This window comes from Ananas comosus, linkage group 6, assembly GCF_001540865.1.
Source record: "Ananas comosus cultivar F153 linkage group 6, ASM154086v1, whole genome shotgun sequence".
In the NCBI taxonomy this organism is placed as follows: domain Eukaryota; kingdom Viridiplantae; phylum Streptophyta; class Magnoliopsida; order Poales; family Bromeliaceae; genus Ananas; species Ananas comosus.
The window spans coordinates 12,739,819-12,763,615 of NC_033626.1; the positions used below are offsets into that span (position 1 = coordinate 12,739,819).

Genomic DNA, 23,797 nt, shown 5'->3' on the forward strand with positions numbered 1-23,797 from the left:
CAACTACAATTTAACACACTAAACTACCCACCAAGCTATTTGCAAAATGGTTTTTTTAATAATAAATGTGAAAAATTTATATTTAGTGGTTTAACTCTTAAAAAATTTATTTTGGAATTTAATTTTATTGTTTATCACATTAGTGCTACGTTGTTACAAGTTTGAGGTTATGTAGAATAGAATGAAAGAAGCAAATCATTCTAAAAAAAACATAAATAATTCACAATTTTATTAATATTTTTTATTTTATAATAAAACTGATAAATTATTTATATTTAGCATTTATCTATTTATATTTTTTAAATTATTATAAACACTATGAAGTATTTATTTAAGTAATACTATGCAACATCTATCAGTAAGATTTTGGCGTGATGAGTTAAAAAATATATATTTCTAAATAATTATTATTAAAAGATTATATTTCTTAATTAAAATTTAGAAGAACTATTTAAAAAAAAAACCCTGTAACTTGTAAGATTAACACTAAATAGCAGGGGCAATTTCGGAATTCCAGGTACACGGTGGTTACCTTCGCTGTCCACTCCGAAAATTAAAGAGCGGGGGAAACCGAAAAGAGGGCAATTTTTCGTGTCATCCGTTTTGGGTCGTTCGCTCTCTCTCCCTTCCGTCTAGGGCTTCTATTCATCTCCTTCACCGTGCGAGAGAGAAGAAGAGAGAGGAGGAGATCATGGGGTACGATGCCATGGCGAACTGCGCCTCGGCGAATGCTTCGATCCCACGAGACATCTCCAAGAAGAAGAAGGTAGGAGAATCGGATTACTCAACATCTCATTACGAGGATGTGTTCGATCGTTAGTTCGATCTATCTCTTGATTTGATCGATTCGTTGTTTATGTTCTTAGGGCAATCGCTCGGCGAAATTGAAGCAATGTAAGCTCGATGCGAGGCGCGAGCAGTGGCTCTCTCAAGGTTTGCTGTTCGGTTTCGAAAATTTCATGATCGATTTGGCAAAATGTTTTTTTATTTTTTTCTCCTGACTTTTTTGATGTAATTTTTGATGATCTTGGTGCAGTGAAGAGCAAGGATGGAAAAGCATCAAGTGCGGGATCTCCCGCCTCCACCGCATCTCCGCCCCGCCCGCAAATGGTGAAGAGTGATTTGGCGATCAGGTTGAGAGAGGAGGAGCAGGACGGATCGGACCTCCCACAGGAAATGAGTAGTGATTTGGATTCCCCGATCCAAAGCCCCAATTCTCGATCCTATGATGATCGGTCTCGTAAGAGAAGTCCCGCCGATGGTTCTAACAGTGGGAGCAGCGGCAGCTGGTCCAGCCAGAGAAGCATTAACTTTCTCGAAGACGAGGACGGAGGGAATGGTGACAATTGGGAAGCGGTCGCAGATGCGCTATCAGCCATCAACAGCCAAAACCGTCAAACCGCCACCGTCGCGGTGGATACCACAGGGCCCACGGCTTCCCATGTCGCCATATGTGCTCCTTCAGGTCGGCCCCCGTTGAAGCCAGAGCCTGTGTGGGGCGCACCCGGAGCGTGGAGGCCCGACGATGCTTTCCGTCCTCAGAGCTTGCCCAGTATATTGAAACAGGGAGGCTTTGCTTCAAGCATGGGGAGGCTTCGCGGAGCGGTTAGTGAGAAGGGCATATTGCCTCTGCCTTTGTCTTGCCCCATTTGCTGCGAGGACTTTGATTTGACTGATTCGAGCTTCTGCCCATGTTCTTGTGGATTCCGCCTCTGCCTATTTTGTCACAAGAGGATTCTCGAGGAGGATGGGCGGTGCCCTGGGTGCAGGAAACAGTATGATCACATACCGAGTGGGTCGATTGATGTTAATGCAGCAGTGCCTATATTACCGATGCAATTGCTCCGATCCTGTAGCATGAATGCTAGATACTAAAACTTGAGGGATATGATTTAGTATCGTAGTTGTTCTTGTTGGGCTGTTGTGTGGGATGTGTACTATCAGTATACTAGAACTACAAAAGTTTCTGGTTTTAGGAAAGAAAAAGAGACTGAATATATGCATAGGGTTTGAAGCTCTATGGAGTGGTCTATTAGTAACTTGTGTGTGCTAGTAGGTGCTCTCCTACATGATATGTGGTGCATATGTTTGCAGAATGGATATTTTCTTGTTAATAGTATGGAGTTTATAAAATTTAGCTATACAATATTAGTGCGATATCTGCTTTCCCTTCCTCGCCTTAAGTGGAGTTTCTACTCTTTTTTTTTTTTTTTCTTTGTCAAGATGATCTACCAATTTGTAGTCGGCAAACTTTTTTAAGTATATTTATGGCTCTATTATCATTTGAAGTCCATTATATTGTTAATTCACATTGTTAACTCCTATTGCCTCTCTGATTATGAAGTGTTTTATATTTTCCTTTGTTCCTTTCTTTTAGTCTTTTGTCTTTGTGTGAAGTTGCTCAGGTGGCAATTGTAACAACCCTGAAGAATAAATGGTAGAAGTAGTAGTAGCATTAGTAGTTAGATGTAGAAGAGGAGTAAAGGTAGCAGTTTTACTAGCTAGAAGAAGAATAAGTGGCAGCAGCAGGTGGAGAGGAGGAGGTGCGGCAGGTGGGCCGACGAGAAGCGTCTTCGAAGGGCTCAGGCGAGCTTGACGGAACAGTCGGGCGAGAGGTGGTCCGGGCGGAGCTCTGGTGGGGACGACGGAGCTAGGGCATCCTCAAAGCTCGGAGAGGGCGCTGGGATGTCCGATGGAGTCCATGGAGTTGGGGCGAAGAAGAGGACTGGCGGATCGAAGCTTCAGGATCTCGGAGCGGAGGCAAAACGCGAACCCAGTACCCGCAGGGTCGCGGATGATGCGGAGAAGAAGGAGTCCGACGCCGATTGCCCGTTTATAGGCGGATCGGGCGGGCCGAACCTCGGATCGGGTGCAATTAGCGAACCCAAGGCCCGCCGGGTAGCGGATGATGCGGATAAGGTCGAGCCCGATATCCAATCACCCGATTACATGATGCTCATGGACTTGTCAAGCCAACGGAGGCCCCATTACCACAGAATTAGCAGCCCATCAGGCCCATATCTCATATTAGCACTTTTGCTGTTTAGGCCTCAGATAGTAGTTAATTTTCCTTTCAGTTCAAGTCACCAAGTAGTATAAATATCAAAGTGTAATGTGAACAGGGATCTATCGATGAAATGAAATATTGCTTATCTTCTTCCCCAATCCTTCTCGAAACCCTTCTTTGCTTCTAAGCTCCCTAATTCTCCTCTCTCTTCTCTACTTCTAATCCCTACCCTCATCTCTCTGTATCTCTCTCTGTCTCTCCCTCATTCCCATCATCTCCCAATTCACGCTCCTCAATCCGAGGTCTCATCGGATCGCGATTGGGATCAGGTTGGTCACGCCATCATCCCGGTTAGCCATCCATCTCCATCGAGGGTTGCTAACAGGTCCGGTACATTACAGCAATGTTTTTTCACACGTGTACAATTCAAGCTACGGAGACGGCTTTCAAACAGGTACTACAATCAAGCACTTCAATTTGCTGTGCACTATTTTGTATTGATATTCTACAAGGCCTATTTTCTATCAGTTTCTCATTCATAAGCAACATTCCTGATCAGCTTTCATTTGCAGTAGCATTACTGATGGCAATCCAATCAGCAAAATTTGTAGCCTCTGTTGTTTCGTGGGAACAAAGAATTACCCTATTTTTCTATGAGGCACAGTATAATTACTTGACAGTCAAAAAAAAAGAAGAAAATCACTAATTACATATATGCTACTGGTTCAGAGGTTGGTGAATTTGTGAAATTCTTTTATATAGTAATGAAGTTAAATTCATTTTTCTCCTTCCCTGTCAAACATTATCTCATGGTATAACTTAGTTGCCCATTAAATAGATCTGTGGCACCGATATAATGTTGATGAAGTTGGAAAGTACCTTTGTATGGTATATCTTTGTGGTTGATGATGCATGACAAATACGGTTTTATGAGAAATACATATCTTTTTTCTTTTACCCCAGAATTTCAATTGAAATTCTTGTTCTGCCAATGTTTATACCAGTAGAAAGCATCATACTAAGCATCAAATTCCAGAAGGATGAATAACAGAAAATGAAATCACTGGTGGTTGCCATCTGATTCAGTCCAAGCCGCATAGGAGTTATTTGGGTCTATCCCTTGTATAATGGCTTATGCAATCCCAAATTCCTTCATCAGGTGTATCGGTTCTGATCAAAAGAGGATATTGCGTGCTGTTTGGTTATTTTGTTTAAGTTTTACTTACATGTAGTCGCTATTTAATTTTGTCTGCAATAGGGTGTCTGATGATGGTAAGAATGTTTTGTTCTTTGAGAATAAAGAAACATGAATCGGCTAATCAGCTGAGAAAGTTGGTTGTCGCAATGTAGTGGTGTTGAATCTTCATGACAACAGGGTGACTTAATATCGGAGAACAGTCCCCTTTTTCCCTCCGTTCACCCCGCCCCGAGAGAGATCCTTTTTGCTACTTTGCTGTTGTATTTTAGGGTTTGATTTTGAATGATTCAAGCGTGTGTTACGGAGCTGGGTGAAAGTAACTGCTTATCTTTGTTTTGTGCATGGTTGGATGGGAGCAGTTGTTTAGTGAGTAATGCTGGGTTCTCCAAATTCGGGCATCCTCTTGGTCTGGAGCCTCACTCCTTGGGCCAAGGGGAGGGGCCCTTGATCAAATGATGCTCTAAATTCGGAGCACTGAATAATTCTTTCAATGCGAAGGAAAAGGCTCTTTTTTTGTGCTGGTATTGTTCTGAATAATGCTTTAATGCAAAGGAAAAGCCTTTTTTCTTATCCTATGTGTCGGTGAATGTGCGATGTCATTAAATCCTTTTTGTGTTTTTTAATGTGCGGTTTTTGTCCCTCTCAGTTTGTTGGGCATTGATAATCATATTACTTTATGCTTAGGAATTATGTTTTCGCTATTTTATTGTTTAATCATTTGCTTTTGTGATATAATAAAAATCATATCCAGTGGTCCAAAGAGCTTTAGGCTGCATCATATTTCCCGTTGCGTGCCATTGGGCTGCGAACAATAGCCGAGGAGTTCTACCTGTGCGTTCAAGGATGTAATATATATGCTAATAACCATGTTGGCAATTTCGAATCACGATCTATAATACGCATTAAACTTGTCTCAGCCAACGATTACATCTAGGGAGTAGTGGAAAGTGTGCAGGAGAGCAGTGTTATAGGACTTTTTTATAAAATGATATTTTAAAATTTTAAAAATGATTCTGTCAAAATTTTATTTGGAAAAATAATCCTTCTTTCTTCATGTGGGCGCCACGTCGGGATTTTGCTATGAAGGCGGTGAATCATTTACCGTCTTCACACACACACACACACATATATATATATATATATATATATATATATATATATATATATATATATATAAAAATGGATTTCGAAGAGTGTAGGGTTGCATTAGGCTGTGAACTATTCACCGTTTTCATTATATATATTATAAAGACGGTGAACGTGGTGCCCACGTGGTAAGAGGAGGATTACTTTTCCAAATAAAATTTTGACCGAATTATTTTTCAAATTTCAAAATTTTGGAGGATCATTATATAAAAAAACCCAGTATTATACTTAGGTTATTAGATCAAAATGAGTTGAAAAAATATTAAAAAATATTGTTTATTTTTCATTTCAATCACGAGAATTATAAAATAATTTCAAATTGTGTGTCAGAGGACTGTATTCCGGTAATAATCTTTGGCGCTGGGCCTTTAATTGGAAAAATTGTACGAGCATATAATTGTCCCAAAAATAATACTCTGTAATCGAGAGAGAAATATCATTATAATTATAATAAATTATTATTACCATAGCAGTATATCAAAACTTTGTAATTATTATTATTTTTTTAAAATAACATACTATCTGTTTTTAAAAAAAAATAAATTTAGTTAAAAATACAAGTCAACTAAAATTTAAAATTAAAATTTTGAATATCAATCAATAAATTTGTTGTCACTTGCCCTAGGTGCCGTTGGTAACTTTGCAATTGCTAAAAAGCATTTCCCCCCGCTGTTGGAATCGCTCGTGAATCGCGATTGATTCAAAATCTCAAACACGCCCTCCGAATTTTTGTATAACTGATTGAGACTCGAGAGATCTACTCGCAACGCAGGCCCATCCACCATCTACCCCTCCCCACCAACCAGAATACGCCACCTCACCTGATTTCAAACCTTCGTCCGATTCATCACCTCTNCACAACACCCCCCCGCGGCTCCCCTCCCACGTCCTCTCTCGCCCTCGCCTCCTCTTCCCCCTCAAAACACGATCCTCCTCTTCGTGATTTTCGTTCACCTTCTCATTTTCCATCGCTTCGATCCCGATACATGTTCGCCCTAATCCGATCTTCTCCCCCGATCGGTTTCTTTCAGGGATTCTTGGATTGATCTCCCCATCCCTTCATCGTCTTCCGCGTCGGCGGAACCCTAGAAAACCCTCGCGTAGGATTCGGATTCGTTCGGCGCAGATCCAGATCTCGCGTGCGCGGAGGGCGCAATGGAGGCGATGGAGGAGCTGACCCAGCTGTCCGAGGCCATGCTGCAGGCCGCCGCTCTTCTCGCCGACGAGGACGTCGACGAGCCCTCGTCGAAGCGGAACTCGACCTTCCTCAACGTCGTCGCGCTCGGCAATGTCGTAAGTCGGTGTTCTTTTCGTACAATTGCGTCGCCCCGTAATCTTGTTTGAATCTTTTTGTCTGTTGATGGGGAAAGGGTGCGAGATATTAAGGCCATTATTAATATGATGGTATTCGGATAATCGCGTCTTGTTGCAGAACTGTTCTTGCATTTTCATTTTCGGAAGGTTATTTCTCCTTGTGATGTTTTCTTGCTTCTTTAGGGCGCTGGCAAATCGGCCGTGCTGAACAGTTTGATCGGACACCCAGTACTGGTACGCCGCATTTCATCACGAGTTTGCCGTTCCTGATTACGACTGGAGGTTAATTTGAACCATGACCTGTCTTTGTGTTTCAATTGCAGCCTACCGGAGAGAATGGCGCGACTCGAGCGCCCATCTGCATCGGTCTTCAGCGGGATGGCTCGCTTAGTAGCAAATCCATCATATTGCAAATAGACAACAAGTCCCAGCAGGTTTCTGCAAGTGAGATCTCTGTGGACATTCTTAAACGTTGCTGAGTAGTTTGTTATTGTTCTTACAATTGAAAACCTAATCTAGGCAGAGTGCGTGTTTTGATTGTTCGTTTGGTTTCTTGTGTATGTTTCAGGTGCTCTTAGACATTCTTTGCAAGACAGGTTAAGTAAGGGAGCAGCTGGAAGGGGCCACGCTGATGAAATATATTTGAAGCTACAGACTAGCACAGGTATTTTTATTGCTCTTTTGTCAAAATTCAAGGTTAATACCTAATTGGATTATCTTATCGACTGAGTGGAAAGTTAGCCAGACTTTTATGTTAATTATATTTTAGAGTGCCATAGTTTAAGGCGAGATAAAGAGAATAATGTCTTTAAATCATGAAATCTTTATGCATAAACCTTGATAATTTCTTAATCTTGTTTGTTTACATCAAATTGTTTTTTAATTGTATGTTAATATGTATTCTCATCTTTCCTCCCCCCAAAAAAAAGAACACTGTTTTCAATTTTTCTTGTGTATTGGATTTCATCTTTCATTATTTATCCAAAACTTGATGCACTATGATCAGTATTGTTCAGTAAGATCATTGTAGCATCTGCGTGACAAGTGCATATGCTTCGGTGACAAACACTTATGTCTTTACATTTTTCTGTATAGTTTGTTTAAGCTTAGTAGGGATTTTATATTTATCCTTTATTACTGTTTTTCATTTTTTTTTTCCAGCTCCTCCATTGAAATTAATTGATTTGCCTGGATTAGACCAGCGAGCTATGGATGAATCAGTGGTTAGTATCCAGCAAATATCTTTTTTGTTTATTTTTTATAATTCAACCAGTGAAGTTATTGTTCGTTGTAGGTACTGATTACTGTCATGGATTGTAGCCATATAATGCCATTGCAGCCCACTAATATAAATTGTTATGTTGCAATGCTTCTCGATATAATTCCCGTTAGTTTCACTGCCAATGTCATTAGTGTGCTTTGCGGCAATGCTAACATTTCTTTTCTTTTTTTTTTTTTGGTTCTCTGTAATGGTTGCGGCGCAATTATTTTCCTTGTTCCAGATCAGTGAATATGCTGCACATAATGATGCAATATTGCTAATCGTTATACCGGCTTCCCAAGCACCTGAAATTTCATCATCTCGAGCTCTTAGGCTGGCAAAGGAATTCGATTCAGATGGTTTGTGCTAATAATCATAAATCAACTAGCCTCTTTAATTGCATAATTATGTGACATGATCATTGCTAGGCTTGTTTGTACAACACTTCTCGGTTTCTTTTCATTTCTTTAGCGTGTTAAGTTGTCTTTTGTAATATATTCCTTCTTTCACTTTATTGCAGGAACCAGAACCATCGGTGTTGTGAGCAAAATTGATCAAGCATCTGGAGACCAGAAAAGCCTTGCGGCTGCTCTGTCCCTTCTACTGAATCAAGGTCCGCGAAATGCTGCAGATATTCCGTGGGTTGCTTTGATTGGCCAATCTGTTTCTATTGCTTCAGCACAAGCTGGATCAGTAGGTTCTGAAAACTCACTGGAAACTGCCTGGCGTGCTGAGACTGAAAGCCTTAGATCTATACTAACTGGAGCTCCCCAAAGTAAGCTTGGTAGAGTTGCTTTGGTGGATACTCTTGCCAAACAGATACGTAAGCGGATGAAAGTCAGGCTTCCGAACCTCCTGACTGGGTAGAAATTCTTGTCCAATTATTTCATGCTACCTATTTGCTAACTTCCCTGTAAATCAGTTAATCCCTATTATGTAGCTGCTTCTTTTGCCCTTCTTTTGTGTTTGGTTTTTTTTGTCCTGAACTTCTGCTCCTTGCAGTTCCTTATTTATTCCATCGATCTTTCTTCCTACCTTTTTGAGCCTACAAGAAACTAAAGTTGCTTCGGTCATGTGCTCTGGTGCAATAAAAAAGCACATGTTCTGTCCTGCTAGCTGCCGCATTCAGTGTCACGTATCTCCTTCAATTATTAAAAGAACACTACTATCAGGAGGATCTTAACACCATGTATCCTGTAGTTTGTGCTAAATTGGAAAGTAGACAGACTTGCAGTTTGTTTGGTAATGCCTTCATCCATAAGGTTGATACATAAGCACTGCTTGAGGTACGAAATATCATTCAAAAAAGAATAACATTGGGTGGGTCACATCTGATTGAAGTATGCAACTTCTGAGCTGACTTTGCTTAAGGAATCATGTGATACTGTCAGCGGTTTGCGGAGTGGCTCGGACAGAGATGATGTGGCTTGAGATATGGAGAACGAAGAATTTCTAAAGGTGAATGGTAGCTTGCCATGTGTTTGGCTCTAGGAGCAAGGATGGTTAAAAGAAGTACGCTGAGTTTATCTTGCCCATTAATGTCTCTAGATCTTCTTTTATTACTTTGGGTGACTATTATTCGAAACATGAGCGTGGATGACTGCAGCTAGCAAATTTTTTTCCCATGATTTAATTTTTTTTTTCCTCACAAATAGTTTATTGATGAAGTGGTGATAGTTGACATCATGAGAAATTCATTATTGGATGGTATACGCCTATGCTATTATTAGTGTTTAACGTGGAGCTAATGCTTACATTTTTTTTGTTATGTGACATTGCAGGCTTCAGGGTAAATCTCAGATTGTGCAAGATGAATTGGTAAGGCTTGGCGAGCAAATGGTACATAGCGCTGAAGGAACCAGGGCAATAGCTCTGGAGCTTTGCCGAGAATTTGAAGATAAGTTTCTTCAGCATATTGCGACTGGAGAGGTTAATAATCTAATCATTAATCTTTTTTAGACTTGGATTCTGCTTTTCTACTCGCTGTTCAATTTGCTATTCTTGAGGTAATTGTCGATTAACAGATTGGTACATGCTTGTGTCAGATGTGGCAGTGTTCAACGACTTGTATTGTTCCACCTCATAAGAGTCAAAACTTGATCTATGCTTTTCAGTGTGATTTGCTTTTCTGGGCCCATCTTATTCAGCTTCTTTTGTAATTTACTAGAGCTTGAATGCCAAGAATGACAAGAAGAAAGTGTTGCTATATTTATCATTTCCAGCAACTTGAAATGTTTAATGGGAAAAAGCTGCCATATATCTTTCTTCAGTATTTTGAACTGTTTTTTTTCTTCTTTTGATGTTGTAAGAAGAACATTGGTTATGCTACTTAGAGCTGTACCTTTCATATTCAGGGTGCTGGTTGGAAAGTTGTTGCTAGTTTTGAGGGGAACTTCCCTAATAGGATCAAACAACTTCCACTGGACAGGCACTTTGATATTAATAATGTCAAAAGGGTAATTTAACCATCTCTTCATTCTTACTCTAATATTTTTGTCCTACATTATGACTAACCTCTTTTAATGGTTTTTATGGCACTCTAGATTGTGCTGGAAGCTGATGGTTATCAACCATATCTGATTTCTCCGGAGAAAGGTTTAAGGTCTTTGATAAAGGGTGTTTTAGAATTGGCAAAGGAACCGTCACGCCTCTGTGTGGATGAGGTAAAGTTATGACTTTTGAAGCATTTTTGTATCTAATAGTATCTTATCTCTATTTTCAAGGCATAAGCCTAGATAGTGTTAATTTGTTTGTTTGCTTTCCTGGTGTTGTAAGTGTTTCTTTTTATCAGCAATATTATGCTTTTAGAAAATGCTTCCCTGTTAATGTGATTGATTTTTTGTTCTTTTTTCCCCGTATTTCAGCTTTGGAATGGTTAATACTTAATCGTACCCATATGCTCTTATTGCGAAAGGTGTCTGTTTTGTTATCCTTTGTTAATCACAGTTGTAAGGGCTGTTTCTTTCCTCGTTCCCATTGCATTGAGCTGAATATATGCGTGCACTCTGCTCGGTTGACCTATCAAATGGTTAATCTTTTAGGGCTGCCAGTCAAGTATCATGCTTCATATATATGTGTGCACTCTGCTCGGTTGACCTATCAAATGAGTGGGAAAGAAAACATGGTGTACTTGTTAATCTTTGGCCATTTTCCATTTTTTGTAGCGGGAAAGAAATCATCGTATACTTTTGTCAATCTTTTGGCCATTTTCCATTTTTGATATCATCCTTCAGTTTTTGAATGGGAGGAAAACATGGTGCACTTGTCAATGTTTGGGCCATTTTCCATTTTTCCCTTAAGTTCTGGCACACAATGCATATATTTCACATTATGTAGCTTGTATTGCTGTAAATGTGACTATCTGGTTTATTTTAGTTACTGATCTTTCTTTCTCATAATTCCTTATTATAACTTGTGCCATTAGGTGCACCGCGTATTAATAGATATAGTATCTGCTGCTGCAAATGCAACGCCAGGACTTGGAAGATACCCCCCCTTCAAGCGTGAGGTAATCCTTTTGTCTGATGCTGTCAGAAAGAAAGCTTTCCTCTTCCCATCAATTGAGATAATTTAAATATGGTTTCTAACTCTAAAATTCTTCCATTTTGTTGCAAGGTCATTGTAATTGCATCTGCTGCATTGGAGGGGTTTAAAAATGAGGCCAAAAAGATGGTAGTTGCCCTCGTTGATATGGAGCGTGCCTTTGTTCCTCCTCAGCACTTCATCCGCTTAGTGCAGAGAAGGTTGGTTGGATTTTATTTCCTTTTCTCTTGAAAACTGTTGGTGAGCATGATGCGGTTTGTTATATTAACACTGAAGAAACAGCTTTAAAACAACTTTGACTATTGAAATACCACTACTTGTAGGATGGAGAGGCAGCGTCGCGAGGAAGAGCTGAAGACCCGATCTTCTAAGAAGGGGCAGGAGGCTGAACAATCCATTTTGAACAGAGTATGTTTTCTCTTTTGTTTGTTTAATTATATTAGTTGTGCTCTGCACCATCTTTTAGAAAGGAAAAAAAAATTGTTTTTGTTGTACTGTTTTGTGCAGACTTAGTCTATATGAATCTTTCTTACTTCGTCGGTTAACAGCTGTTCAATACTTTTTAGGCAACAAGCCCTCAACCAGGATCAGAACAAGCCGGCGGTAGCTTAAAATCTATGAAGGAAAAGTCCGGTCAGCAAGATAAAGATGCAAAAGAGGGATCAAATCTACAGGTTGCTGGGCCTGCTGGCGAAATAACCGCTGGTATTCTATTAGATCTTAAATATTGTTTTCTAGTTGGTTATGTAAACTTTGTTCAAAATATTATATATATATAGTCAAATCGGAAACTCAAGAATCAAGATGAATATGTTTGACAGATGGACGAAATGTCTTCGTTTTCTACTACATGTTTGTCAAGTTTTAAAGTTTGTTATGGTGATCTATCATTCTCCTTGTATCCTTGATTTAATCGAATTGCTAATATGTTGCCACCATTTGGAGAAAGTGAAAATTTGGAGGACTCCAGTGATCTTTGCTGATAATAAGTGTTTCTCAAGCTCTCACCTTGCCATTTTGTCTTTGGGTTTTGGATTTTGTATTTTGCAGTTATCAGGAGTTAAGAATCCTTTGAGAAATGAAAATATATTTATGTAGATTGCCTAATCGGTTAGTCAAAACTGTTACTACTAGGGCTTTATTTTGAAGTCATCCTTCTGGCTGATCAAATTTTTTTTACTTACATTGATCTTTCTAATTTGTGATGGGTGTTAATCTGAATTAGTAAATTCAGAATAACGCTTCCAGAACATATTCATCTAACTTGAGGGTTATATCGATGATTGCAAAATATATTTCTTGCTTATTTTAGTCTGTTTTTTCAGGGTTTTTATTGAAAAAAAGTGCAAAAACCAATGGCTGGAGTAGGCGATGGTTTGTTCTAAATGAGAAAAGTGGAAAGGTTAGTAATTTGGTCTTAGTTTATGCATGCAGTTATGATGTGGTTCTTCGTGATGTAGTTCTTCTCTAAGACATGATGACTTGTTTCTTCTGGAATTCTTTTTGTTTTTGCTGTCTGACGGAACATATTGAATGAATAAATTTTTGATTCAGCTCGGGTACACTAAGAAACAAGAAGAGAGACATTTTCGGGGTGTCATCACTTTGGAGGTATGACTTATTTGTTCTTCTCAAGTTATGACTTCCATACTTATCCCCACCCCCTATTCGCAACAAAAAGGAAAGATTGGAACCAAAATTGAAATGTTTCAAGTGCTATACGTTATGTTTCTATGGTTCTGATGCTTGCTGCTTAAGCATCTGTTGGGATTAGGTGCACTTGCATTCATAGAGCTATTTGGGGAATGCATTCTCTGAATGCAACTAATTTCGTGCTTTGAAGCTCCAAAATACTCGAAAGTACTTAAAAGCTATGCCATTTCATGCTTCAAAACTGGTGGTTGGAACTGCCAGTCGAGAAGTATATGGCTAGGTACTTATCTGGTGGTGGCTCCAAACACCATTTTGAAGCACCATACAGGCAGAACTCTTAATTGCTTTCATATTTTATTGGAGCCCCAAAGCATGAAAGCAGTTGCTTTTAGAGAATGCACTCCCAATTAAGCTCTAGTGTGCCCATATGGTTATGTTTAGATGAGCTTTTCGTTATGATCATTCAAGTATGTCTTCTATTTTATTTTGAACAGTTCTAACTATGCTACAAAATTGTTTCAAAGCAAGCAAATATAAATGATTTTGAATTTGAGACATTTTAATTGTTGGCCATAAGATTGATGTGTTGCCGGTCTCTTTTTGCATATATCATGTGTTCTCTAGGAGTGTAATATCGAGGAAATTTCAGACGAGGGAGATCCTCCCAAAAGTTCGAAGGAATCAAAGAAGGCAAATGGACCAGATTCTGGGAAATCCTCAAGCCTTGTCTTTAAGTTAACTAACAAGGTTGCATATAAAACTGTTCTAAAAGGTGAGTCTCCTTCACATTTTCGAACTTATGAGTCACTCTTAGCATTTTCCTTTATTTTTGTCCCTTGTAAGCACATTTACTTTTTACTTGGCAGCTCACAGTGCGGTATTACTGAAGGCTGAGAGTATGGCTGACAAAGTTGAGTGGGTGAATAAGATCAGAAGTGTTATTCAATCTAAGGGACCTCCTGCTAAGGGCACAAATGCTTCTGAAGGTGGTCCATCCGTAAGGCAAAGCCTTTCAGATGGTTCCCTTGTGAGTTCAAGCCTGACACTAGTTGTTTCTGTTAGGAACTTTATGCTGCTTTTCTTTATTAGATGTCTAAAGGGGCTTTAAAACCTTTAGAATTTTGAATTTTGGTGTGCATTTGTTTTCAGTTTGTCTTCATCTGTTTTGACTGTCACCTTGTTCTCCTTTGTTTGATCTTTCTTCCCCTATATTCTTCATCCTTAAATCTTCTCTATGAGGAACCTCATGAAGATTAGGCTGCTGTCTGTAGAAAGTGCCATTTACCACTTCTTTTTTTTGTTTTCTCAGTGCATGCATGCAATTATACATGCCTAGTTACATAGCATGTCTGGCATCCTGCCTGTAACTGGTGCTGCTAAACTTTATGGGTATAAATTAGTTATGATCCATATAATGGCAGACAATTTTTTGTCCACTATTCAGCTATCTTTGGCAAGGTCTCCTGTTAAACTAAATGATATTGTGTCCTTATGTCTATCGAGCCACTTTTATCTCTCTTTCCCTCTTAATGCTTCTTGAACTGAAATGGAATAACTCATTATTGTGCCATTGCTTCTCTTTTGGACACATTAAAACCATCTTAGTTATCGTTAGATATTTGATTAATTTATGCATATTTTTCCACTAGGACACAATGGTTAGAAGACCTGCTGATCCTGAAGAAGAGCTGAGGTGGATGTCTCAAGAAGTTCGTGGTTATGTTGAAGCTGTTTTGAACAGTCTCGCCGCTAATATTCCGAAGGTTCATAATAGAAATAAAGCTATGACTATTTTCTTCTTGTTTGTGATGTTATTAATAAAATACTCATTTGTTGTTCAAGCAGGCTGTTGTGCTTTGTCAAGTCGAAAAAGCAAAGGAGGACATGCTAAATCAACTTTACAGCTCAGTAAGGTTGGTAATAGGTGACATCACATCTGAAAAGGCTTTACTTTCTGCTTTGGTTTGATGTTGGTGTGGGGCTTCTCTATAGTAATATGCTGGTTCCTTGATATATTTACTGTAGTAGTCCTTCATAGTTGCAGTTGAACGACTGAATTGAATGAAGTAAATATAACAAGAGTTGGTTACCCACATTTATTTGTTAATTGCAGTCTTTGGCATCCAATTTTCCATTAATAATCTTTCACCTTTACTACGCGAAACTTTCCTAATCTGATTCAGGAAGGTTGTTGGAGAAAATTAGGAGGTGATAAAGGGCCAACCACCTTTCCGTGGTCTTGAATTATCTATTTCTGGCCCCTATTGACTTGCTTATGCACTGGAGTTTGTTGTCTTGTAGCAGCATATTTCATTAGTCTAAGCTCCAAAATGCAATTAAGGACACTTTCTGATATACATATATTTTAGACGATAGGGCTTTACAACCAAATTATCTTAATCATAGTTTTACTTTTGCCTTATGATTAGTGGTCAAAGCACTGCAAGGATTGAAGAACTACTTCTAGAGGACCAGAATGTTAAGCGTCGGCGGGAACGATTCCAAAAGCAGTCGTCTCTCCTCTCAAAACTCACTCGCCAGCTTGGCATCCACGACAACCGTGCAGCAGCTGCTTCTAGTTGGTCCAATGGTAGCACTGAAGCTGGTGAGCTGAACGTTGTTTCTTTTTTCCTGCTTGATAGGTGAAATGCCCATATTTGGCCACCTGTTCATGATCTACTAGAAGTTTGTTTTGTGGGTCTGTTATGTGAATTTGACCTAGCCATTAATGAAATTTCTTTATCTAGTACAACATTCCAAACTAACAACCCGAACTGTTCAAATAAGCAACAGTGTGAATAGTGTCATAGCTTTGAAATTAGGAAATAGCGCGTGTTAGTAACTTAGTATGCTATGTGATTTTGTCCTGGTTTTGATTGGCATTCCTTTCTTGATGTACTGCATTGTATTCGTTTTTCTGTTAAGCCATGTTCATTTAACTTTTCTTGCATTTTACCTTTGTCTTAAGCTGACTTGATGCAATGCAGTACATCCTAAGACTTTTTATTGGCATTTTTTATTTGACCTACGTTTTTAGTTTTGCCATTTTTGTTGTTGAGCTGACTTTGAAATACCAAACCCTCTTGTTCCATGACAACTAGCCCTTCTCTGCTTGAGGTGATTTGGCAAAATCTGTGTCGAAACTACGACGAAGTCAATTTACCGTCTAATACTCTTTATTATGGCTACAAGTTGATGCATTTTGAACATATTACAAAAATAGTACTCTTCAAGGTTGTTGATTGATCGCAAATTTTATTTTGTTATTATTTTTCATTTTTTATTGCAGAAAGTAGCCCAAGCCCAAGAACCCCTGGTCGGTCTGGTGATGATTGGAGGTCCGCGTTTGATGCGGCAGCAAATGGGCCTATAGACCATTCCAACTCCCGTCAGTCGAGGTCCAGCAGCGCAAATGGCCATGGCCGTCGCTATAGTGATCCGGCCCAAAATGGTGATCCTAGCTCTGGCCCAAATTCTAGCAGCCGTCGGACGCCTAATCGATTACCGCCCCCACCGCCACAGAGATACTAGGGCATGCTGATCGGCATCCCATATATCCTATATTAATTTCGGGTGCACCACATTCATTTTTCTGCTCTTGGTGCTTTGATGAGATGTTTTAGTATTTTGCAGAATAGGTCTTTAACGAGAAACCATATTAACTGTGTACCCATAGGAGCCCTATTTTTGTTGATAGGAGTATGTAGATCTTTTTTTACCCCCAGCTCCTTGGGGTGCCAATGGAGGATCTATATATGCCTGGTAGTCTAGCAGGCCGCAGATTTTCTTTTTTTTTTTTTAAAAAAAAAACTTTCTTGCTCTTGTTTTTGGTCTCTTTATTGTAATTATGCCCCCCGACTCTGTTGATGTAATATTTCTTATTACATTTTCATTCATCAGTTTTTGTTGTCTTCTTACAGTCATTTTGAAGCATATAGAGTTTCTATCATCCAAATGCCATTTGAGTTATTTTTTTATTTATTTTTTTTGTTTTCATGTTTGTGGGACTGGGATATTGGCGACATCTGTTTTGTTAATTTCGGTTGTACTACTTGCTACTGTAATTCAATTCCTGTTTATAGCTGTAATCGTTTTTATACTTTGTTTGGTGACTAGGCAAATTTAGAGATTTTCTGCCGAGCTTGTTAGAATTATAGTTTTACAATCAGTAGTTTAATACTTCAATAGAGATTCCGTTGAGGCGAGGAGATTCCTGTTAACTAGATTTAACAACAGGTTGTAGAAATCCGGTCATCAATTTGTTTTACGCTGTAAATATTTATCTCATCTTCTTAAACAATTTCAGAAAGAGAACAAGAAATATATAATTTTTGTTTATTGTTTACAACTTCACTGTGAAAAGTAGTTGATTTAAGTTTGAGAACACCTCGGAGGCTTCATTTGGAATACATTGCCTATGTTAAATCATTAAATTGGCTTAATTTGAGAATACGTTCTCTATGCTGAATCACTTGTTTGGGACGTGTCAAATAAAATTTAAGAAACTTTTTTTTTCCCTTCCCCTTATAATTTGGTTGCCTAATGCTAAAAAACGTGGGTGAGAACCTTCTTATTTTTGGGTTAATTATTTTTGACATTTGTCTTTCACTTTTGCTTGTTATATAAACAATGGGCCTCCATGATGGTTACTGTGGGCCCGTTGTAATTTCCACCGCCAAAGGCCCAGTTCCAAAACTCGGCGTCCAACTCGCTATCAAAGGAGGGCCAGCCTAGGGCTCCCGCACGGCCAGGTGGAGTCGACTCCCCTCTCCGTGCAAATCAACGTTCTTTCCCTATCTGATCTCTTCTTCCACCCCCGATTCTCCGATCTCATCCTTTCCCAACCTCTTCGAATCGGAGATGAACCCACTATCGAGCATCGCGCGCGTGCCTCAGAGCATGATAAAGGCCGAATCTTTAGCCTCTGCGAACTTCTTTCTTGTGCGGTCGTCGTCGTTTGGCTTGTCGGTTCCCATTCCCTTCGCTATAAGACTCGTAAGCCTCTCCAATCCCTTTTCTAATCCTTTTTTTCTTTGAGTTCAAATTTGCTGTTCCTTGCGAACTTTGGATTTCTAGGTTTTTTACTTATGTTCCTTTGTCTGTGTTTGAATTCAATGACGGGTTTTGTTTGATTTGGTCGTATCAGTTCTCGCTCTGTTTCTCGTACTCTTCTCAGCGTTTCGAATATTTTACTTAGTTTCCCATCTTTGTATTGTTTGATTGGCTTTATTTTCACTCTGTAAGGCATGGTCCGTTCAATTACCTTTTTTTTTTTCCAATTTTTTTATTTTTTAAATGCATGCTAAATACTTGGTAAATGGATGACTTGTTCTGAGGAATCCTTATCACAGGGTTCGCTAAGTTAGCTTGATAGAACCAAGTCGAGAATTTTTCGAGATGAGAGAGCCAGTTGGTTTTATTGGAAATTTTAAATTTTTTTTAATCAGATTTAGTTCGTTCCTTAAAAAAAAGTTGGCGAGTGTTTTATTTCTGTTTCAATCCTTCTACTTGTTGAGATTTTTTGGGGATTTTTGTCACGAGTCTTAATTTTTTTTTTTTTTTTAATTCGAGCCTTGTTTATCTCGTCATTTTTAAATTTTAAATTGGGGTCATTTTTAGCGTAATTTGAGGATTTTATTTATATGAGGATGCTTGGAAGCTTTGGGAGCAACAAATTGTATACGGATGGCAGCTGCAAATGGTTTTCAAGTAGTATATGCTATGGAAAATACTTTCACATATCTTCTACTTGATCAGATACTTAGTTAATCAGATTATTTGGAGTTAGGCAAGTTTAGATTTTTGTTGTGGGTACAGCTCCAATAGTGACTTGAGTCATTTGGGAGGAGACGCCTATTATGTTCATCTTTGATGACTTATCTTTAGCATATATAGCTGTTATCTAAAATTTCAGTTCTAATTTTTGGTATCCAATTCTTTTGGTTTCGAAAGTTTTTTGTTTCTTCCCCTAATTTTGTTTTTTCTTGTTTTCATATCTTTGCATTTAGGTTTTTAATTGTTTATTCTATTGCAATCTTAGTGCGGTTTGTCGAACTCGTCTAAAATGCAAGTAGATACTGAGTGGCTGCTTAAATGCAGTTGCATGGTGATTGTTTGAATTGCTGTCCCATTTTAACTGAGAAGTTCGACAAAAGGAATGGAATGATAGGATTCAGATACTAGGTATCCAATTTTAAAGCTTTGGACAAAAATGAAAAATTCCCAAAGTGTGGGGACTATTCCACATATCGGCATTGAGGCACATAAAAGGTGTGCTACAGAGAGGGCCCTCATAAAGATATAGGTCAACTAGTTAAGTATGTAATTAGTGGATTAGACAACCAGAAAATTGTGCAAGATTGTTTCAACATAAATTGCAGAGGTTACTACAGCAAACATCCAATACAGATCATATAACACCTTCGCTGATTTATTTCAGATATCCTGCTATAAAATTCTGTTCCAAGAAAAAGGTTGAGCACTTAACTGAAACTTTGCTAAAAGGTTCAGATCTGGTGGTGCCTTTTCCTGCATGTTGTTCTGTGCATTTCTCGTATTATCATCTTCCTTTCAGACTTATAATGAGAAATAATTGGCCAACTGTTAATCTTTCGATCTTTCCATTGTTTTCCATATTATATTTCTCTAATATCTGAGGTTTCAATTAACTGTTGGCATTGGCAGGGTTTTTATCCTCTGCTTTGAGTGGCAAATCGAGGGAAATCTGTAAATTCTGTAATATAGTAGGATTTGCGTTTCTTTCATTTTTCCTTTTCTTCTTCTCCTGCCAATTATAACTACCTACCGAGCTGTCTGCCAAATGGCGTCGCCCAATGAATCCCGTGCTTGCAGACTGAAGCGCAAGCTAACTGAATGTTGTCCCTCAAAAGCTTATAAAACTGCTCGTATTGAGGTAGGATGTGGGCCCTCATTCTGTTCGCGGGCCCACAGTTGCCACTGCCGCTTTGTTCAGCCTAGACATGTCGACAACTGCTGTAACTTTTTAAACAGTGGGCTGCCACGCCGCATTATGTTCTACAATCGTTGTGAGTGGTCAGATTTTCCTGAGCCAGTGATGCAGACTCTCGTTGAAGGATTTAGAAAGGATAAATCAGGCAATGTGGTCAAACTGGATGGTCAGGAGCTTGTTATTGATTTCTTGTCGATGACTTTGATAAATCTGAGAACCAAGAAACTGCGTTCAGTTGCATGGATCGACGAGAATAACAAGTGCTTCTTTCCCTCTTTCTTTGTTGACGAGGAAGCTGAGGGGTCGACCAAATTGGAACGTGTAGTTGGTTCTCCGCCTGAAGTTGTAAAGCAAGTTGTTATGGAAACTGGGGTTTCGGTTTCTAAACGAGTTTCTACAGCAGAAATTTTACGCACAAAAATTACGCTTGTGGAGAAGGACAGTGAGAGCTTTCTCTTTGTGCAGAAGCTTTTCCTCTCTGGAATGGGACAGTTTGCAATGTCGAATAACATACTAAATATTCATCGTTATTCTCCAAGCGATAATGTTGGGCAAAATAGACTTGCGGCTTTTGAGAGACAGGTTAGGTTAAAGATTGGGGAGAGAGGGGATGCTAACGTACGGTATGGATGGCTTGGTTCAACAAAGCAAGATATTGCTGAAATTTTAATTCACGGTTTTGGCCTGGGTGCGAAGCCCATGGGTGAGGGCGTCTATCTCACGCCTGAAAATCGAGCCTTTGCCAGGTTCCTTATACTACTGCAGTTTCACTATGTGTATTTTTGTTGCAGAGCTTTTAGTCTCTATTATCCGTATTTTCCCCTCTGAATTTGTCAAATTATAATATCTGACTTTTTCTACATAGTGTGGGAGAATAAGTTATAGAAATATGGCAAAAGTGAATCCCCCAAATTATGGTAATTTGGAAACAGGTCGGTGAACTTCACTTTTTTTATTTTTATCCATGAACATTGTTAATTTTGATGGAATATTCTATAAACTAAAGAATCTCATGGATTTTGTTTTTTGTATTTTGAAATCAAATAACACTGTAGTGCAGAGGTCCAAAATGAAAAGGAAAAAAAGAAGAAGAGAGGTTAAAGCACCTGTTTCGACATGACCATAATTGAGTGGGTGGGGGTGTCCCTACGGTTTTGCGAAGAAATGTATTTGATATGCTTTGTTTTCCAGCATAAGCTGTCTAATGCTGACCACTTACGTGCAGTGTGAATCTTTGTGATGTTGACGAAAAAGGAACACATTACATGCTGTTATGCCGAGTGATTCTGGGCAACATGGAACAAGTGTCTCCCGGCTCACAGCAGAAATATCCTAGTAGTAACGAATATGATTCTGGTGTGGATGATTGCTTAAACCCAAAGCGCTATGTGGTGTGGTCATCCTACTTAAACACACATATTCATCCAGAATATGTCGTGAGTTTTAAGCTATCACCAACCATTCAAGGTAAATAAAGAAATAATAGAGCCACTTGGGTTTACATTATGTCGTGATGTGATTAATAATTTGCTCTTCTTGGGAATTTCATTTTCAGAATATTTGCTTGGCTTGAAGGATGTGCCATTTCATGTGCCACCAACAAAAATCAGACAAGAAACTCGTCCTGTGAGGCAACATCTTTGTTATTCTCCTTAGCTAAAATCATCTTTAGATAGCTTGAACTATAGCACAACTTGAAATGATACCTGAGATTGAAAATTTTAGTTTTACTGATCTTCAGCTCTTTTATTTTAGAAATTTTGTCAAGATCTGTCAAAACTTCATGGTTTCCCTGAAAAAAGTAATATATTTTTTGATCAAGTGACCGAAATATTTTGTTAGATTACATAAATATTCTGTCAGAAAAATTTACAAATATTAAGTTCTGACAGACTTCATCAGATTAAACAGTTTAAAGTCTTGGTAGTAAAATCAATATTTTTAGAAGTCAGATAACCATTTCAAAATGTGTTATAGTTTATGTGATGCCTTAACAATTTTTTTACTTAATTTTATGCTTCTCTCTTGTTGGATAACATATATTTTGGCTTGTATGAGTGATTATCTGCTTACTGAGATGCTTGTTCAGCAATTGCAGCCGGAAAACGGAAAAGCGGCTTCTCACAGAAGTTCAACTTGCAGTTGAATTGCTGCTTTATTGTGCTTTTGTCCTGAAAAAGGATTTTAGGTATCTCGTACAGGTAACAGTTGTCTTATATTTTACTAAACTATCTTGTGCACAGGTAAAGTGTGAATCACCAAAAGGACCTTCCTCACCATGGATGCCATTCACAGTACTCTTTGCAGAAATTGAAAATAGTATCTCACCTATAGCAAGAGAACTACTGTTTCACCATTATGAAGAGTTTAAGGTGTTGTTTAGCAAAATTTTTTTATTTGAACACCTTGTGTAGTATACATATATTTACTGGTTTTTTTTCCAGAGGAAAATAATTACTCGGGAGCAGTTAGTCAAAAACATAAGAGTACTTGTGGGAGACAAACTACTAATATCTACATTGACAAGACTTCAGCGTAGTGTAAGTCAGTTTTATATATAATATAAAATTGGAAGTTTCAATAGACCCTAGTGCCATTATGTGGCAAACACAAATTTACATATGCTGCTAGTTATGACCTAAGAATTTTGTAATTTTCGTATTACAGCCATCATTGTGGCGCGACGATGCAGAAGTTAAACTTCATTCCACACCAATTTTAAGTCCTGATTTCTCTACAAGTGTGGAAATGGAAGCTAATGGTACATCAGCACCAATTACGAAATTTGGCGAGTCTGATGTTGTTCGGAGTATGGTGCCTGGTCAATCTCAATCACTTAATGTGGCTCCAAGTAACCGTGTCATACGTAATCTGCACTCACATGATTCTAAGGAAATGAATGTGGTGCCTAATGACCCTATTGATGGATCGGAATCTAATGGCTCTACTGCTCGGGTTTTTGAGAGCAATGATTCTTCATCAATCTCAAGTGCTCAACATGAGGAAATCAAATCAGAAGTTGATTAGGTATTTTAATCCCACTGAATGCTTCCATGACTCGTGAATAGATGAATAGTAATAATATAGGAATAATATTCTTGTTCTACTATATGATTTTATGAATCAAATGATGCTATTTTTCTAGGTTTTGCGAGCTCTGGTTGACACAAGGAATCGAGTTGCTTGGTGCTTCATCTTCTCTTCAAACATATGCAGTGTACAGTTTAAGTTCTAAACGTCATATTATCCAGAGAAGACATGACTTAGTATCCTTGTCGACTTTGAATGGTTTATCTTATGAATTGTCTTAAGCGGAACTTTTGTGTACATCGTGCTAACGGTCTTGATGTGTCTTTCGCTCTTTGGAGAAAATCTTTTTATCTATGCTAGTCTTTGAGCTTTTACGTTATGATATCATATATCATGTATGGGATTCTGCAGCTGCCTGTCGTGCCTGTTACCAAACTTGATTTCTGTTCCCATGCCTGTTTACCATGTCGCAAAGCATATCCAAGTGATGACTATAAGACTATTTTTGTTTTTGTTTTCTTTCTTCCTTTTATCATTGAGCTTTTAATGGGTACGAAATGCTATAGATTGCCATAGTGTATGGCCTACTTAGTAGAACAACTGAATAGTTAGCATCAACACATCAGAAATTACCCTTGCTTTTATAGTTACCACAAGCATAGGAAACGGATCCTC

General features: G+C 38.6%; 3 protein-coding genes and 1 long non-coding RNA gene across 5 annotated transcripts; all 4 read left to right on the forward strand.

The window, feature by feature from the left end:
* Positions 579-2,159, forward strand: LOC109711735. Its single transcript, XM_020234930.1, has 3 exons — positions 579-766; positions 867-933; positions 1,037-2,159. The coding sequence occupies exons 1-3, from the start codon at positions 692-694 to the stop codon at positions 1,873-1,875; spliced, it is 981 nt and encodes a 326-aa protein (XP_020090519.1). The 5' UTR covers positions 579-691; the 3' UTR covers positions 1,876-2,159.
* LOC109711736 lies at positions 3,361-3,794 on the forward strand. Its single transcript, XR_002216674.1, has 2 exons — positions 3,361-3,461; positions 3,580-3,794. It is a non-coding gene; the product is annotated as an uncharacterized LOC109711736 (long non-coding RNA).
* LOC109711734 (dynamin-2A-like) lies at positions 6,208-17,091 on the forward strand. Its single transcript, XM_020234929.1, has 22 exons — positions 6,208-6,644; positions 6,849-6,899; positions 6,989-7,109; positions 7,234-7,329; positions 7,827-7,888; positions 8,168-8,285; positions 8,447-8,789; positions 9,708-9,855; positions 10,281-10,382; positions 10,470-10,589; positions 11,351-11,434; positions 11,542-11,669; positions 11,793-11,877; positions 12,036-12,174; positions 12,795-12,871; positions 13,024-13,080; positions 13,747-13,894; positions 13,989-14,149; positions 14,772-14,885; positions 14,968-15,035; positions 15,552-15,727; positions 16,412-17,091. The coding sequence occupies exons 1-22, from the start codon at positions 6,507-6,509 to the stop codon at positions 16,651-16,653; spliced, it is 2,778 nt and encodes a 925-aa protein (XP_020090518.1). The 5' UTR covers positions 6,208-6,506; the 3' UTR covers positions 16,654-17,091.
* LOC109711427 (inactive poly [ADP-ribose] polymerase RCD1-like) lies at positions 17,857-23,570 on the forward strand. 2 transcript variants are annotated; one of them, XM_020234450.1, is made up of 8 exons: positions 17,861-18,117; positions 19,807-20,838; positions 21,318-21,559; positions 21,648-21,718; positions 22,336-22,464; positions 22,537-22,632; positions 22,760-23,119; positions 23,238-23,570. In XM_020234450.1, exons 2-7 carry the CDS (start codon positions 19,943-19,945, stop codon positions 23,117-23,119), a joined length of 1,794 nt encoding a protein of 597 aa, XP_020090039.1. In that variant the 5' UTR covers positions 17,861-18,117; positions 19,807-19,942; the 3' UTR covers positions 23,238-23,570. The 2 variants fall into 2 exon arrangements, with proteins under 2 accessions (XP_020090040.1, XP_020090039.1); XM_020234451.1 differs by lacking the exons at positions 22,537-22,632; positions 22,760-23,119; positions 23,238-23,570 and adding an exon at positions 22,182-22,233 and having other exon boundaries at positions 17,857-18,117.

Bases quoted from the DNA above. Each gene is read 5' to 3' on its own strand.
- LOC109711735 (XM_020234930.1), top strand. From the start codon at position 692: ATGGGGTACGATGCCATGGCGAACTGCGCCTCGGCGAATGCTTCGATC. The intron at 767-866 runs GTAGGAGAATCG...TTATGTTCTTAG, and splicing joins ACATCTCCAAGAAGAAGAAG to GGCAATCGCTCGGCGAAATT. The intron at 934-1,036 runs GTTTGCTGTTCG...ATCTTGGTGCAG, and splicing joins CGAGCAGTGGCTCTCTCAAG to TGAAGAGCAAGGATGGAAAA.
- LOC109711734 (XM_020234929.1), top strand. From the start codon at position 6,507: ATGGAGGCGATGGAGGAGCTGACCCAGCTGTCCGAGGCCATGCTGCAG. The intron at 8,286-8,446 runs GTTTGTGCTAAT...ACTTTATTGCAG, and splicing joins AAAGGAATTCGATTCAGATG to GAACCAGAACCATCGGTGTT. The intron at 15,728-16,411 runs GTGAGCTGAACG...TTTTTATTGCAG, and splicing joins CAATGGTAGCACTGAAGCTG to AAAGTAGCCCAAGCCCAAGA.
- LOC109711427 (XM_020234450.1), top strand. From the start codon at position 19,943: ATGGCGTCGCCCAATGAATCCCGTGCTTGCAGACTGAAGCGCAAGCTA. The intron at 21,719-22,335 runs GTGAGGCAACAT...TCTTGTGCACAG, and splicing joins TCAGACAAGAAACTCGTCCT to GTAAAGTGTGAATCACCAAA. The intron at 22,465-22,536 runs GTGTTGTTTAGC...TTTTTTTTCCAG, and splicing joins ACCATTATGAAGAGTTTAAG to AGGAAAATAATTACTCGGGA.